General features: G+C 39.6%; 1 protein-coding gene across 1 annotated transcript in view; it reads left to right on the forward strand.

Annotated features, from left to right (window-relative positions):
• LOC26526860 (protein argonaute-3) overlaps positions 1-18,510 on the forward strand; it is a 75,167-nt gene that overhangs the window by 35,475 nt on the left and 21,182 nt on the right. Inside the window, exon 3 of the mRNA XM_026976404.1 lies at positions 5,291-5,456. Within this exon, the coding sequence (XP_026832205.1) occupies positions 5,291-5,456 (166 nt within the window). The remainder of the gene's footprint in view (positions 1-5,290; positions 5,457-18,510) is intronic.

The raw sequence follows: 18,510 nt of genomic DNA on the forward strand, positions 1-18,510 counted from the left end.
GAATTGACATGGTGATAGGTGTGGATCTATGTTTCCTGATTATGATGGAGAAAATAAAAACCGTGAATGGAATCTTGGGACAAAAAACCAAATTTGGATGGATTGTGTCCGGAAATATAACTCGAGCAGCAAAGCAAAAAATTATAAGTGCCACTACAACAATAAATCTAAAGGACCTGGAACGCTTTTGGGAATTGGAAGATGAAGCCGATGAGACGATTACAGACAATGCAGAATGCGAAAGAAAATTCCAAGAAACAACTGTCATCAACGAGGAAGGCAGATTTGTGGTTTCAATTCCATTCCACCAAGAGGCAAAGCTGGGGGACTCTCGCAAACAGGCAATGGCAAGGCTTATGCAAATGGGAAAGAAGTTTCAAAGAAACCCAAAGAACTGGGCTGCATACAACGAATTCATGAAAGAATACCTTAAGATGTGACATATGGAATCTGTATAGACAACGAGTCAAGGTAAATACTATTTACCCCATCAAGCAATCATCAGGCCTGGAAGCTTAACTACGAAGCTACGAGTAGTTTTTGACGCATCCGCAAAGACGACAAATGGACTAAGCCTAAATGACGTTATTATAGCTGGTCCTAAGATTCAAAAGGATATATTCGATATTCTAATTAAATGGCGCAAGTGGCAATATGGTTATGGTAGCTGACATTGAAAAAATGTATCGCCAAATAAAGGTTGCTGAGAAAGACCAAGAATACCAATATATCATATGGAGAGATGATCCAAAATTGCCGATCAGTGAGTTTAAGTTAACAACGGTAACTTATGGCACCTCGGCAGCACATTTCTTAGCACTCCGATGTCTACGAGAGTTGGCAGATCGCTTTTGCCAAGAGGATAGCGTCTTAGCAGAAACAATAAGAGACGACTTTTATATGGATGACCTCATAACTGGTGGAGACACAGTCAACGAGTGCTATGAACTTCAAAGGAAATTGAGACAAGTGATGGAAAAGGCCGGCATGCATCTGCGAAAATGGGTTGCAAATGACGAACGTATTTTAGCCGACATTCAGGACGACGGTGCTACGGAGAAAATCTGCATTGAGGAGAATGAATCGATCAAAACCTTAGGACTCCAATGGGATCCGAAGAAGGATACATTTACGTTTTCGGCAGAAAACCCAATGCTAACACGCATAACAAAGCGGTTAGTGTTATCACAGTTGTCCAGAATTTTCGACCCACTAGGATGGTTGGCACCTGTAACGATTCAAGGCAAATGTTTCATTCAGGAACTGTGGAAGTTACCGATGACTTGGGACGTTGAATTGGAATCCAACTTAGCAAACTGGTGGATGGAATATGCTAAAGGTCTATAAGATTTAGAAGAAATTAGCATATTCACGCTGGACTGGATGCTCCAAAGGTATTATGGAGCTACATGGATTCTGCGATGCATCAGAGAAAGCATATGCAGCGGCTGTGTATACAAAAGTAGGCGGCAGAGTTACTTTGCTAGCAGCAAAAAGCAAAGTAAATCCTATAAAAAACAGGAAAACAATTCCAAAGTTGGAATTATGTGCTGCGCATTTATTAACAAAGTTATTAGCGAAGGTGCAGGCTATATGGAGCAACAAGATCACAACGCATGCATGGAGTGATTCGCAAATTACTATTGCTTGGATACAGAACAAGCGCAGCAAAGATAAGTTCGTCAGAACTAGAGTGGAAGAAATCATTAAACTAATTCCCAATGTCAAATGGAATTACGTTAAGTCGGAAGAAAATCCAGCAGACGTGGCTTCATTAGGGATATCACCGCAAGCTCTTAAAATCTGTGAAATTTGGTGGAGAGGGCCGAATTGGCTAGCTACAGGTGCACAACACTGGCCCACTCAAAAGGAATCGGAAATCCGAATATCTGCAAAATCATCTTTTATCTTTTATCTTTTATCACATCTTACGGTGGAGAAATTAAAGCTAGCGAAGATTGCCGTGGTAAAGATACAACAACAGCTGGATTTTGGACAGGAAGTCAGACTACCCAAAAACAAAAGACCATTAGACCCAAAGAGTATATTACAGGCGCTAAATCCATTTTTGGATAGTGATGGCGTACTTCGAGTTGGTGGACGACTACAAAACGCAATGATACCGTATAATGTAAAACATCCAATTATACTGGATAAGTCACATTTGACTTGGTTAATTGCAAAGGATGCTCATAAAGAAACTCTGCATGGCGGAATTAATATTATGAGAACTTATATTCAGAGGGAGTTCTGGATATTTGGCATACAAAATTCCTTAAAGAAATATTTAAGGGAATGTATTGTATGCATACGATACAAGCAAGAGATGTCCAGTCAACTGATGGGAAATTTACCAGTTTATCGAGTAACGGCTGCTTACTCGTTTCAAAATACTGGAATCGACTACACCGGACCGTTCCAGATTCGCTGCTCAAAGGGAAGAGGTCAAAAAACGTATAAAGGATACATTTGTGTATTTGTTTGTATGGCAACAAAAGCGATACATCTGGAAGCTGCTAGCGACCTTTCGTCAGACAAATTCCTGGAAATTCCTTCGACGGTTCTTTGCAAGACGAGGCAAGAGTGAGAACCTATACTCAGATAATGGAACAAACTTCGTGGGAGCTTCAAGAGTATTGGACAAAGAATTTGTAGCTGCCATTAAAAACAATAATGAGTTAGCACCTACACTAGAAAAAGAAGGCATCAAGTGGCACTTTATTCCCCCGGGAAGTCCCCACATGGGAGGTTTATGGGAAGCCGGTGTAAAATCAGTGAAGCATCACTTTAAACGAGTTATTGGTGAAAACAGCTTTACATATGAAGAATTTGCATCGCTGCTATGTCAAATCAAAACTCGCGCCCATTAGTCACTGTAAGGAGCGAAAACGATGGTAAGGACATATTAACGCCGGGTCATTTTCTGGTGGGAAGACCTCTAATTGGAGCTCCTGAACATTTTGAAGAAAGTAAGACAATCAGCTCTTTGGATAGATGGAAGCTTATTCAACGCATCAGAGGTGATTTTTGGAAGAAATGGAAAGAGGAGTATCTGGTGTCATTGCAACAGCGAACCAAATGACGCCAAGTAAAGCCAAATCTGAAGGAGGGACAGCTGGTTCTTATAAAACATGAGAACACTCACCCTGCAAGATGGCCAGTGGGAAGAATCATTAGTACGACTAAAGGACAAGTCCGGGTAGTCACGGTTAAAACAAGCGATGGGGAAGTAAAAAGATCGCTAAACAAGATCTGTCAACTTCCTGTTAGCGAAGCAAAACCAGCTGGAGCTGCAACGCATAAATGAGAGACGACTACTGGCCGTACATTTTTCCCCCCCGGAGAATGTCTAAATATGTGTTTAGACATGATAAGTAGGCAAACTATAAATATGTTCTATTTATGGGCTGCAATAAACATGTCACGGGACAGCATAAGTGGCAACTACAGATAAGTATGATTGCAGCGGTCTATTGCCGAAGTGTCAAGAGATATGATCACACAGCTACTGGAAGTGCGAACGAGAAATTTCAACATTTACTGGAATATCGGTAGAAATTGGGAAAAAAAATTATTAAAATAAAAAAAACTTAAAATTTAAAAAAAAAAGTTTTTTGGCAAAATTATAGAAATTTAGAAGATATATAAAGAAATGATAAAACATCGCAACTTTTTTTTAAACGTGTGGGCGAGACAGTTTTATGCGGTTTGTCGCCCTTAGAGTGGGCGTGCCAACATTTGGAAACAAACTTGCGCTGCGCATGGAATATCCATGCTTAATGTCAATATTCTAGCTTATGTAATTCCTGAGATCGAGGCGTTCATACGGACAGACGGACATAGCCAGTTCAACTCGGTTATTGATCCTGATCAAGAATATATATACTTTATATGGTCGGAAACGCTTCCTTCTGCCTTTTACATACTTTTCAACGAATCTAGTATATATTTTTCCAAAGTTTTGATTGCGTTACTTTGAGCAATAAGGCTTTTTTGACGGCTGCTTATTGACGCGCACCATTTATTTCTCATTCTTTCTTCGGAAAACTCGAGATTTGCCTAGATCGGAATGAGGTATCGTTGCCTTTGGTTAAACGAGCTTGCTTGTCCTGTTTCGATTAGTATAGCAGCTGCAGCTGTATCATGGGTTATTATTTTTGTTTTTAGACTCAATTTTATCTAATAATATTTCAGATCCCCTTCCCTCAATAAACTAAATTCTAGTTGTGAGTTTTATCAGGTCGCCTATAATGGCTGCATAATCTAGCACCGTCCTTGCCGGTCCTTATAAGGATGACCACCGCTAGGTAGTGCTTCCTGCTTTGGTGATAGGGTTCGCAGACCGCAATGGACGTTTGTCTCCAGGAGACAAAGATTTCCAGTTTTCCCTCAAAGTCTGGGACAAATTTAAAATTATTTAATGGTTCATCGCATTTGACTTCACTTGAAAAAGTAATCTCTTAATAATTTTCTGTTTGAGGCGTACTTATTGTAGTGTTAATATTTTGATTTCGAATAATTTTAAGTTTTGCCTCGAATTCTTGGGCTTTCTTTCTTATAGTCTTTCTCTCAGTAATACAGTCAAACTATACGCTGCCTTCTTGCTTAAAACCAATCGTGGTGCGATTCTTTGCTAAGTATAGCGTCCTTTATTCGAGTTAGTTGTCCTTGGCTAGTTGTTGAGACTTTGTCTCGGAAGATACCGACAGCTCTGTCTTTAGTATTCCACGTTCACACTATTTTGTCGTCTGACATGGGAAAATTTAAATAACACTACCACCAGTGGAGTATCTTTTTTTTCAATTTCTTGCAAAGGCATAATTATATAAAAAGTGAAAACTATTAACTGCAGTGCCAGTTTTTAAACTTTTCGTTACCAGTTTATATGTTTATTATTCCATTTCATTTTAATTTTATTTATTAAATATATATTTCGAGGAGGTAAGGATTACAATATATTATATTAGTAATTAGTTAGGTAGACTTTTGAATTAGGATTTTTTGTTTGAATTGTATGGGCTCGTTAGAGCTTTCGAAATTCCGTTAGGAGACTACCCAAAACTACTACTACTTGGTTCTAAGCAGCGCTCTTAGCAGAACGCCGTGTCAGCTTCCTTGTTCAGACGATATCAGTAGCGGTACGAACGGGTACGTCTTACATTTATGGTCATTTCCTTAGCAGCACTGTAAAATGGTTTTGTTTGTTACATTTAATGATTAATTTTTAATATAATTCCTAATATTTAAAATTATTATTATTATAATTTTGTATTCAATTTATATTATGCAGCATTTGTGGCCTCCACAAATTCGTCATACTCACAATGGTACAGTAAGGCTGTTGTACAAACAAAACATGAAGAAATTGTTAATGGACTTTCTGCATCTTTTGAAACTGCTCTACAAATTTATCATGAAAGGAATGGAAAACTCCCCGAAAATGTTATAATATACAGGTAATGCACACATAATCATAAAATATTACAAAATCGGCTAATATGTTTTTATAATATATGTATACTACAACATACAAAAAAAAAATCTGATGTAAACTTTTGTAAATTCACCCTAGAGCTCCGTAAATATCCTGGATTTTCAATTTTACGAAAAACCCATTCAACCAAAGCAATAGGAATTGGTGCTGTACAACATGAAAACATTTAGAGTTTTAAGCAGTTTTACGAACTATTTCGATACTATCTGAAAGGTTATCGGATGAAATAACGCAAGTATTTGATCGGAAACATACTTTGGCCAATTTCTTAAAATTATTTTATTCAACTTATTTAATTCATAACTTGTGCTTTATGACTAAAAAATGTTTGAAATGTGGACTCCGCGTTGGAAAATTTTTTGAGCAGTATAGCAAAATCGAACGCTTGTTTTTAAAGCTGAATAAAACAGCCTGAAACAATTAAGTTATTTGTGCGGAGCACCGATAAAGGTGTTTAAAAGGTTTTTGATGCTTTATGAAAATGATGTATTTATGCATTTGTCAAATTCTTTAATGATCGGCTCTCGTTGCCGCACAGCTCACCTAGATAACATGATGGAAATCGCGGTAGATGCTGTAAGAGAAGATCCATAGTTGGAAAATATGGGGTAGGCCGAAGTAGTCGGGGCTGGGTTTCACCTGAGCTCCGGCTCTAGAGCTGAGGGCAGCGTTTGCTGCCAATGCAGGTCTATGGGAGATTCTGTTGTTCTAAGCAACAAGGTCTCGTTCGCGTAGCAAATTGTAGCTAGAGTGATCGTTGTGTTGAAAAAGAAGGGCGGAGGTTCGAAGTAAGCGTTTTCAAGTTGGTGATGCGAGATTTGGTCCGGCGGCGCAAGTGAGTGGGCGCGTGCAAGAGCGGCGGTCGGTAGAGGGGAGACTGAAGGTGCATGGGGAAGGTTCATAACTTATATGTATATATTCTGGTATTAATTATTTTTTTTTACGTCTATGCCATACTTACACACGTTCCATCGATGTTAGCAGACCAGATGACTGTTGATGAGTAGTTGGGAAAATTCACGGATGAAGAAGAAAACACGCCGATCCTATACGTGAGATGGAAACGGCGCACCAATTTAATGTGTGCCGTAGAAACTGCACAAAAATCTATTAATGTATTATCTGCTCCTCGCTTGCAGCGACAAAGGAGTTGAAAAAGACACCAACTCGGAGTGACCTGTGACCCTCGATATGTACCTGTTAAGCAGCAGAAAGGGGAAAGCACAGCTTTCCGTTTAACGTGACGGGTGCTCCGGTTGTACACAGATGTGTATTTTTGCAGTGATCGATGAAACCACAGAAAATTCCTCACGTGGTCAAAAGTCGAGGCTAGAAAAACAATGTGGGCCGCTTGGGCATTGCAGCCAATAAGATTTCTACCTCTAAGACGTGAGACGGGCAGCACGTGGATTAATATTTGGGTATGATGCAACTGCACTCGATCAAGCCTTCCAGAAAAGGAGAACCGAAGTATGAAGATAGAATGTCACCGTAGCCTGCCACAATCCTTCTCGGGGATTCTATGCGTTATTTTTAGGAAAATTTTTAGTTTGCCAGGCTCTGGACTGCTAAGACAAGGATCAAATGTATAATGCTCAAATGGCCGCGGGGTTAGGACATATGTATAACATCGCGGTTTCCTTCATTGGATGTGTTCACACTATAAACTAATGCGTACACTTAATGAGTTCAATTCGGGTGTTTGAATCTAACTAACTCGCTACTGCGAGGGCATCGCCTTTTATTCATTCTTACATAGGTTCTTATCATCTAATTATATAATGCAGCGCTTGTAAGACGCTGCAGTCTGCGTTGGTCAATGCAGCTGAGGTTTATCTCAAATCTATGTTTGAAGCCTATGACCGCGCTAGTCACCTCCCGCGTGATCATATCTCTTGACACTTCGGCAATAGACCACTGCAACCGTACTTATCTGTAGTTGCCACTTATGCTGTCCCGTGACATGTTTATTGCAGCCCTTAAATAGAACATATTTATAGATTGTCTACTTATCATGTCTAAACACATGTTTAGACATTCTCCGGGGGGGAAAAATGTACGGCCAGTAGTCGTCTATCATTAATGCGTTCCAGCTCCAGCTGGTTTTGCTTCGCTAACAGGAAGTTGACAGATCTTGTTTAGCGATCTTTTTACTTCCCCATCGCTTGTTTTAACCGTGACTACCCGGACTTTATCATCATGTCCTTTAGTCGCACTAATGATTCTTCCCATTGGCCATCTTGCAGGGTGAGTGTTCTCATGTTTTATAAGAACCCGCTGTCCCTCCTTCAGATTTGGCTTTTCTTGGCGCCATTTGGTTCGCTTTTGTAATGACACCAGATACTCCTCTTTCTATTTCTTCCAAAAATCACCTCTGATGCGTTGAATCAGCTTCCATCTATCCAATTCCCAAAAGCGTTTCAGGTCCTTTCGATTTATTGATGTAGTGGCACTTATAATTTTTTGCTTTGCTGCTCGAGTTATATTTCCGTACACAATCCATCCAAATTTGGTTTTTGTCCCAAGATTCCATTCACGGTTTTTATTTTCTCCATCATAATCAGGGGAAATAGATCCACACCTATCACCATGTCAATTCTGCTTGGCTCGTTGAATCGTGGATCTGCTAGCCTGTAGCCCTTCCACTCTTTGTTGATATCAATATCAAACTTTTTGCTGGGAAGGGCTCTATGGAGTGTTGGTAAAACCAATGCTTCCGTTGATGCTTTGAAGCTGCTTGGAATTTTTGGTTTGATCGTCAGGTGGACACTATTTTTTGATAGTTGAGTAGTCTGGGAGATACCTTCGACCTCTATAGTACTCCTTACTCTGGGAATCCTTAATATTTGTGCTGCTTCCTCTGAAATCAGCGTCTTCTGGGATCCACCGTCAATAAGCGCCCTTAACTCGTTGTAACCACCAGCTTTGTTTTTCACTAAAACAACAGCTGTAGCCAATAGTGTGTCTTGGCCTTGCTTAAGGCTATTGCTGTTGATACTGCGTTTTGTGTCTTCATGCAGAAGGCTGTTGTGTCTTTTGGAGCATCGATTGCATGTAATTTCCTTTCTGCAGTCGATAGCATTATGCTTTCCAAAGCATCTAAAGCACATGCTGTTCTTTTGAACGAATTCTTTTCTTTTTTCGATTGATAGTGCTCTGAATTTGAGACACTTTATCATATCGTGGCCATCCTTAGAGCAAAAGGCACACGATCTAACTTGCACTTTTCTTGTAGCAAGCTGAGCGGTATTTTTGGTAATGGCGTTTACTGAGTTGTATTGTTGCTCAATAAACTCCAGTACATCTTGTAAGGACTGTATAGCTCTTGCCTTTTTTACATGCTGTTCATACAGCTGCAAGGCTTCTGGCGAAAATTTCCGCAGCAGAATTTCTGCTAAAATTACGTCAGCAGAGCTTCCTATTTTTCCTTTTTGCTTTATGATGAATATGCTCTCGGTCGCAGTATCCAAAAACTTCCCTAAATTTTTCTCATCATGGGGCAGCAAGCACTCCAATTCCATTAATTTGTTGAAGTGTTGGGAGAATATTTTTCTGCTATTCTCATAGCGTTTGCAGATAAGCTCCCACGCTGCTGCATAGCTAGCTGCTGATCCCGTTATCAAATGGCTAACCACCATTTGAGCTTCTCCTTTTAAGCAGGCTCTTAAATATCCCAGCTTCCTTGTGTTGCTGAGATCTTTCCTGCTGTCTATTAGTTCAGAGAACAGCTCGAAAAATGTTGGCCATTCCTTCGCATTTCCATTGAACGTTGGAAGGTCCACTTTTGGGAGTTCTGGCACGTCGCAGTTGGAACTTTTGAACTGTTCCAACTTCATTTGAAGTACCATCTCTAGTGCGGCAACTTCAGATTGCAGAATGTCTGCCTCATCTTGATCAAAGACAGTTCTGTCATACTTGTTTTCAAGCAGTTTCAGTGTGTCCGTCACGTTGGACCAATGACTTTTCATCATTGCCAGCTGCTTGACTAGTTCAATCTCACTTGAACTATCTAGGGTTTCGTAGATTAGGCTCATCTGTTGTCTCACCCTGTCCGCTCTTCTATCCACCAGTTGAACCAGATTATCAACTGGACTGGAGCTCCGAGCTGATGCGGTATCAGATAATTTTGATCCGCTTGGTATATTTATCTCTTCAAGTGTTTCTACCTTTAATTGCGACTCCTTGTAGGCCTTGACAGCATCCATAGTTTTAATAAATATTTTATCATTAAAATATTGATGACAACTCCCAATTTTACCAGCGCATTGTTGTTAGTAGTAAATCGAACTACCAATGCTTCTATTGCATCTATACCAGATGCCTTTTCCTTGATTGCTTGCAGTATTTTGTTCTGCAGCTCTCCTTGGTCTTGCATCAATTTCACAGATCTTTCCGACAACATGTTGGGAAAACAATCACTGTGACTTTTTTGTGCTTTCTGCTTATATTCTTTGGCGTGATCCGTTGGAGGATTTTTTGATTGGTCGCCCAGTTGACCTAGCTGTGCCTCGACTCACAGCTGATTGATCAGCCAAGGAAAAGCAAGAACACAATGTTTCACCTTATAGTCCTAGTACTTTAAGGCGTGGTCTTTTATTCTGTGTTTCTTACCACTGGTGGGGGAAACAACAGAATCACTCGAATAACCTTGCTCTTTTTACTTTGAAGTGCTGGTTTTTTTCTTCTTCTGTGTTTCTTACCACTGGTGGGGGAAAACAACAGAATTTCTCGAAGGACCAAAATGTAAAATTCAGAATTGCTGATGTATGGCCGCAACACACCTTACCACAATTTATAATGGTACACAAAGCAACCTTTAGCTATAGACTATAAGGTGCTTGTTTTATTTAAAAACATAAAAGATTCTTTTGTATCTTTTTGCTTTTTATATTTATACTCTGTTCCTTACCTTTGGTAGGGGGAAACAAGAGTCAATTATTTTTGCTACCTTTAGCTGCAAGATTAACTTAGCAATGCTTAAAGGAGCTGGCCTTTCTCTGAATCCCTTACCATATAGGGGGAAACTGCAGAGTCGAATCCGGCTCGAAGGACCAAAATGTTCACACTATAAACTAATGCGTACACTTAATGAGTTCAATTCGGGTGTTTGAATCTAACTAACTCGCTACTGCGAGGGCATCGCCTTTTATTCATTCTTACATAGGTTCTTATCATCTAATTATATAATGCAGCGCTTGTAAGACGCTGCAGTCTGCGTTGGTCAATGCAGCTGAGGTTTATCTCAAATCTATGTTTGAAGCCTATGACCGCGCTAGTCACCTCCCGCGTGATCATATCTCTTGACACTTCGGCAATAGACCACTGCAACCGTACTTATCTGTAGTTGCCACTTATGCTGTCCCGTGACATGTTTATTGCAGCCCTTAAATAGAACATATTTATAGATTGTCTACTTATCATGTCTAAACACATGTTTAGACAGATGATATAAAGCAACCTTAAAACTATACACTAAATACTCTGAATTCAAAATGAATATTATCGAACTATTTTCTGATTAAACATTAATGGAATTATCTTTTATAATATTGATGAACATCTGATAAATAGTGGTAAATTAAAATTTATTTTCACTCTTTTTTTACAAATAGACCACTAGCTGTTAGAAGTATATACACCTCTTTTAACTCTCTGTCGTTTATTTTTCCCGATAATCTTTAATGTTTCCATTAGCTATTTAGCTTTTAGCATTTTAGCAATAATACATGTATTTTGAAATGGATGTAACAACATCACATCCTATATTTGAGTACATATTCTTTTATTTGTTGTGCTGAAACTTTCACTTTTGCAAAATCATTTGCTTTTTTTAAACTATTTATACCTGTTACTCGTACAGTAAAAGTAGATAGTACAGTATACTACAGTATAGTAGATTCGTTGAAAAGTTTGTAACAGGTAGAAGGGAGCGTTTCCGACCATATTAAGTATTTGCATTTTTGATCAGGATCAATAGCCAAGTCGATATGGCCATGTCCGTCTGTCCGCCTATCTTTCCGTTTGAACGTCGAGATCTCAGGGGCTATAAAAGCTAGTTGAGGTAAGGCATGCAAATTCCAAAGACATAGATGCAGTGGAAGTTTGTTGAACCATGTTCCTACGCCCACACTAACGGCCAGAAACCGCCTACTAAATTGCCACGCCCACAGTTTTTGAATAAATTTTATATTCTTTCCGTTTTGTTTTGGTCTTGTAAATTTCTATGGATTTGTCAAATACCTGTTTGCGACGCCCTCTCTAAAGCGGTTATAAAACTGCCACGCCCACAGTTTTTAAAAATGTGTTGAAATATTTTAATTTTAATATTTGTCTTTTATGTTATCAATCAATGTGCTAAGCAAAATGGTGGACACGCCTACTGTAAGGCTCACAAGCCGCCCATAAACCCCGATGCCCACACTTAAAATTTGTTTGTATTATTTAAAAATGTATTTTATTTTTACGGCGCCTAAAAATTTAAGATTTTTGTTATGCCAAGTCATCTTACCAATTTCTATTGGTATACCAAAAACATTTGAGCGAATGATGAGACAAAAGAGCAGTCGTCAGAGTATTAGAACTCCTTCCAGGATGCAGCTCAACGGCTACCGCTAAAGGACACTTTATTTGTGGCGAGTTGTCATCATTACCAAGGACCAAGTCATCCACTCCCTTCCGCTTTTTTTGCTCTTTATTCAATGCTTTATAAAAAGTGTTACAGTGATCGGATTTAGTTCAAATATGCGCCGTTTTGTTCGATAATCTGTTTCCATCTAGACGGCAATTTCATAATACCTCCCTCGTAGAAGCCCCCCTCCTTATTTGCAAAGAACTCGGACAGCCACTTTTCACAAGCCTCTTTTGAGTTCAACTTTACACCACCAACGGCATTCGCCATGGACAGGAACAGGTGGTAATCACTTGGCGCTATGTCCGGGCTATATGGTGGATGCGATAAAACCTCCCATCCGAGCTCCCTTAGCTTCTGACGAGTCATCAACGAAGTGGCCAATTCTGGACGCTTCTGGTCGATCGCCTGCTTCAAGCGGTCCAGTTGTTCGCAGTAGATGGTACAATTAAGCGTCTGGCCATATGGGAGCAGCTCTTCCAATCCCACCAAACACACAGCAAAACCTTCCTGGCCGTCAATCCCGGCTTGGCCACTGTTTGGGACGATTCACCGACCTTCGACCACGACCGTTTTCGCTTGATATTGTCGTATGTGATCCATTTTTCGTCGCCAGTCACCATCCGCTTCAAGAATGGGTCGAGTTCGTTCCCTTTCAGCAGCATATCGCAGGCGTTGATTCGGTCCAGAAGGTTTTTTTGCGTCAAATCATGCGGCACCCAAACATCAAGTTTTTTTTTGTATCCAGCCTTCTACAGATGGTTTAAAATGGTTTGGTGACTAACTCCCATCTCCTGGGCGATGTCACGAGATGCCACATGCCGGTCTAACTCGATGTATTCCATGATTTGATCGGTATTTGTCGTCACAGGTCTTCCGCCGGCTGGCTTATCCATGGTGTCGTTTTCACCGGCTCTGAATCGTCGAAACCATTCCTCCGCGGTTCGAAGTGATAGAGTACCATCCCCCAAAACACCATTAATCTCACGGAACGTTTCTCTAGCGGATTTGCCTTTAACGAAGAAAAACTTTAAAATAGCGCGAATTTCGGCGTTAGTGAACTCCATGTTTACACGTCTATAATTGTTGAACGCAATATCCAATCATGCATAGCGTCGTTTTGTAGGTTATGTCAAGACCTTTCAAATTATGTATAGTATTGCCAGATACGAGCTCTGTAGCGCTTTGTACGTAGCCGCGAAATTCAAAAGACAAAAAGGTTGAAGGGAGATATTTGACAACCTTCTATGTGGCAGTGAAGGGTTTTCAACTCGTCGAACTTCATAACTAATTCGTTTCTAGCGCCAACAAAGTTAGTTCCATCGAATGCATTAATATGAATGGCTTAAGACTGTGCAAGAAAATCACTTAGTTGCGAAGCGTTGTAAAAACACAACGCTCTTAGGCTTGTAGAAAAGTGGTCGAAAGAAGTCTGACTTCAAAATTATGAAATCCATACGCTCATTTGGTTGATCCGCCATAATGTGCACAATCAAACATAAAACAACCCAGCCCAAACGACTATTAGGAAACGACAATCAGTTGATATCAGGGTCCACGAGCTTAAGATTTTGGGGCATGTTCCAGCAACAAATATGTTAAACGTTAAAAATGGCACACATTGGGTAATATTGGAGGCAACAACAGCAGTGATGTCGGTCAAGTATTCAGATTTTTAAGATCGCATTGAAATAATTTCTAACAAACCATCTGTCAAAACCAATATAGCTTACTTCGTAACGCAATCGTACGACTTTGTCTTCTTAATTTAATGCTGATTTGGTAATCAGAATATTATTAATGTTACCATTGAAAAATGCTATTTTTAACTTGCCATGGTGCCCTGCATCGCTGCTTAAGAAACGTTGTCATGCATTCCCACGTTGGCATTAATTGCTTGTTTCTCCAAATGCTCCTCCTATTATACCTAACTCGCCGGATCCAGGTTTTACAGAATTACTTGAACCGATGATACATTCAGCGATTTGTTCGGTGGAGCCCATTCAATTTGGAGCGCGAAAAATGAGCGTAAATTTTATCTGATAGTTCACGAAGCATTGAAACGAAACCACTTTGCAGTCCCAGAATTCCAATAATGTGTTTCCTGAAAAACCAAACGAAAATTAGCAATTCGTTTCGTAATAATTCCAGCATAGATGCCACCAGAAATGTTTAGTAATGGTTTCCAGCAAATATGTTATAGCTTTTTTATGTTTGTGAAATGATGGGAAATGATAGTGCTTTATGCCGAAGTGCCGTCAGCAAAGGTTGAGTCGCTATGCATTTGCAAAGCGAGCTTTGTTATTTCTGCGGAACTGAGGATTTATTTAATTTAGTTACTTTCCTCAAAATTGTATGCTACAAGCACCATCTTTAGTTTTTAATTGCAACATATTGTTCCACCGGAAACTAGTTAAGAGATTACCATTTTATATTTCTCCGAACGTTTTTTATAAATTATGTAATTGTCTTCTGACTTCAAAGCGAAAGATCGGGTTTTTTTCTGCGCTCCGAATTTGTTTTTGCAATTGCTGAAACCAGTGGTGGTTTTTAATCAATTCTAAAATAATTCTAATTTATACACATAATTAATTAAAACTTCTTTCGATTCGCAAGTGAACCTCTTTCGATTTGTGCACTATTTCAAAAAATTAATCACTTAAACTTTTTGTTTTTTGTCTTTGTGTTCGGTTCACGCTGTTTGGTGTTTTTGTTGTTACGCACATAAACTGCACTGTGCACCCGCTCTCTCGCTCTCCCACACAAAATCCAAAGTTCAAAGGATGCTAACTGCGCTCTTGCGGTACATTTAACAGCTGGCTTGGAATTTTTGATTTGTCTTCGTACAATGGTCTGAAACATACAAAACTGGAAACTAATGTTGTCTGCTTCCAACACAAAGGCCGAACAAGTGATGACCTAGCTAAGGACCCAAATCTAAAATACTGTTGTGATGCTTTCCTAGGGGTTGCGAACGAGATGAAATCGTTTATGCGCCAAACTAAAGGTGGCTTGAAAGGACTGATCAGCAGATCAGCTGATGATTTCCTTTTTGAATTATATTTGCAGTTTAATAGCCTTCAGCTATTAGAAGAATTGCCAAAGCGCAAACAAGCCGCTGGTATAGGCTGCCTAAGGGTAGCACCCGCAACATCTTACAAGTGATCAACAAGACTCCACAGCTGATCAGTTATCGATTGCAGCAAATCCTGAAATGTTGCTAAGATCGGCGGCTAAAAAAGATTTGTAGCAATTCGATCAATCCGCTGTGCAGGGAGTCCAATCTGCTCCGGTTTCTCAACCAGTGATTCCACCTGTCCCGATTAGTTTACCACCAGGAATAGGAAGAGGAATATTGAGTCCGGAATACCGGCGCAAGCTGGAACGGTGGTTCCTCAAAAGAAACAAATTTTCGTTTCTCCGTTCTTCCCTGATCAAACATCATTTGATATATTTTCTTAAATAGGAGGTAAAACAAAAGCCGATGACATAAATGTGAAACATTTAACTTTTTCTTACGCTAGGGACATTTCATCTTTCAGCTATAAGCTAATAAGCTATTTTCGACCATATGTTCTGGTGATTTTTGGCCGGATTGTATGGTGCTGAAATAGTTCGAAGCTAAGATCAAAAATAGGAAAAAAGGGCCTGTGGGAATTTTCTTCACTGCATCCTCTTCTACTTCTGTATTCTGATAATTTTTCCTTTGTGTTTTTCATTGTGTTTACAGAGACTTGGTTAAATCCAGAAATTGTATTATACTCTTTAACTCAGCGAGTAACTGGTATAAAAATGTATTGATACAGGTGGAGTATTAATTGCGGTTAGGTCTCACGTCAGAGAAGTTATTTTTTGATGAGTCCCGTTACGTATATACATACGAGACCTCTGTTTATAATACGTGCTCTTACATTTTACCGTTTTTTGAAATCCCAGAGTATCCAAATCATTTGTTTACTAAACAATCTGTCTCAAATAAGCTGTCCGATAGGACCCAATTGGTAGTTCAAGGTCGAACTCATTAACATGAAATTTCTACAGACTTACATATCTAGCTCTGTTATCATGCTCATGTAAGCTCTCCTATGTTAATAAAACCAGTCGTTTACAAACTCCTACACACACCAAACATCTCGCGGAAATCTCATTGAAACTCATTGAAATCTCATGACAACGCGTTAATAAAGGTTTATACACCCCCAAGACTGATATCTCATGGAGCACAAAAAAATCTTTGTACATCAAACATTTTGGCGCCCAACATGGGGCTGTGTATAAACAATTTATTAACAATAATTAATATCAATACTAAAATGTGCCGTGATGTGCCCCAATTCGTTTTCTCAGCCGGTGAATGCTTTGAAAACAAAGTCTCGCATAACAATATTTATTAGTTAGTTATTAACGGCTTAAGAAACACACATTCGCATAAAGGTAACAGATCTATCGCATTTTTCTTTCGCACTTATTTTGCTCCCCATTGAGAGTCGTTCTACTCCCGCTGCTGACGCTGAAGTCAATCGCTCATACGCTTTGCACCGCCACTGCGCAAGCCTATCGCAGGCTGCATTCATTTCGTTTTGGTCGACGAAAAGGTCAGAACTTTTGGTACAGTTGTCTCTCCCTCGCCGCATTTTCGCTTCGACGCTTTCGTTAGAAAAACTGTACGGCGCTATAAGTTGTTGTTGCCGCAGTTGCCGTTTCTAATCGCTATAATTCTCGCTTATTCTACCAACGACGTAGAATAAGCCATCGTAGTCACTTCGAATCGCATTCGCATAACGCCAGCTAAACTTCAATGTATCGTTTGAGTATCTTGGAAACATACTTCATACAAGCTTTTCCGGTGCAATCGGATATTGAATCCCCGGACCGTGAATGTAAACGACTTATTGGCGATGAGCTGAACAACACGATCCTCGACAACAATCCATATCTATAGATAAGGACCATCTCCGAAACTGTGTAACAGGATCCGCCTTGGAGGCCATAAAAGCCTTTCCAGTTTCTAAAGAAAGTTATCTACTGGCATTGGATAAACTGAAGTCTCGGTACGATAAGCCAGCACTTATATTAGTGTAATCGGTCGCGTCAATTTTGGAGCTGCAGCCAGCTGGCTCATCTAATAAATTCAGGACTTAACGAAGGATATTCAGTGGAGGTTTGTGCCTAGCGTAGCCAATCCGGCTGATATAGTAGCACGAGACGCAACTACATCAGAACTCGAAGCATATTAGACACACCCCTCTTGATGGAATCATCTGCAATTGGCGAACTTCACCGTCGACTTAGTTCCGGACACCAACAATCCGGACCAATCGGAACAAAGAAAGAGCACGTTCAGTGCAACAGTGGTCAAAAACCATTTTCTTAAACAATTAAGCAATAGCCGATCTATGTGCGCAGTTTTTTTAAACATTATATTCTACTTTACCTCATTCCGAACAGCCTTACTCTTACGCAGTATCAAAGTAGAATTTAATATCTTCTCCTACTCTAAACGAAAGCTCACTGCTTTACGATCTTCAGCGTCTAAGCCTGTCTATTCGCCAGGTCCCGACGTAATTCCTGGCTGTGTGCTTAGACTCTGTGCGGAAGCCTTGTGCAAGCCTTTACTGAAACTGTTTACCTTATCTCTGGAATCTTCACAGTTCCCCCATATATGAAAGGAGTGATTTGTGATTCCTCTCCATAAAAAAGGTAACAAATTGGATGCAAGCAATCACAGAGGAATCTCTAAATTGTTGGCTATCCCTAAGTTTTTTTGAAAATGTTATCCCTCCACATTTGCAGCACCTTTGTAGGTTAAATATATCACCGTGTCAGCACGGCTTTATGAAACGCAGATCAACAACCAATAACCCTTTGGAGCTAACTTTCTTCCTAATACAGGGCTTCAAAAATAATCTTCAAAGAGATGTCATCTACACTGACTTTAGTAAAGCATTTGATTCTGCTAATCATTCACTTTTTGTTATTAAACTTGTTTTATGAGTCCCTGTTGATTTTCTGAATTGGATTTTAAGTTACCTAAATGGCAGGACGCAACAGGTCCCCTTTAAAAATGTACATTCTTGTATTCACCGAGTCACATCCGGTGTCCTTTTGTTATTCTCATTTTTGTAGCTGTAGGCTTTCTTCCTCCGGTAGTTAAATTATTTTGATTCAAATAATTTAATTATTTTTGATTACTCAACGGAGTGTTGAGAATAGTAGGTATCGACACATCTAGACTGTTTGTACCAGTTACTCGTAGAATAAAAGGGTATACTAGATTCGTTGAAAAGTATATAATAGGTAGAAGGAAGCATTTCCCACCATATAAAGTATATATATTAATGATCAGGATCGATCTAAAGGTAGAAAGTTGAAATTAAGCATGCAGTTT

This window comes from Drosophila erecta, unplaced genomic scaffold (assembly GCF_003286155.1).
Source record: "Drosophila erecta strain 14021-0224.00,06,07 unplaced genomic scaffold, DereRS2 tig00000021-arrow-pilon, whole genome shotgun sequence".
Lineage (NCBI taxonomy): Eukaryota > Metazoa > Arthropoda > Insecta > Diptera > Drosophilidae > Drosophila > Drosophila erecta.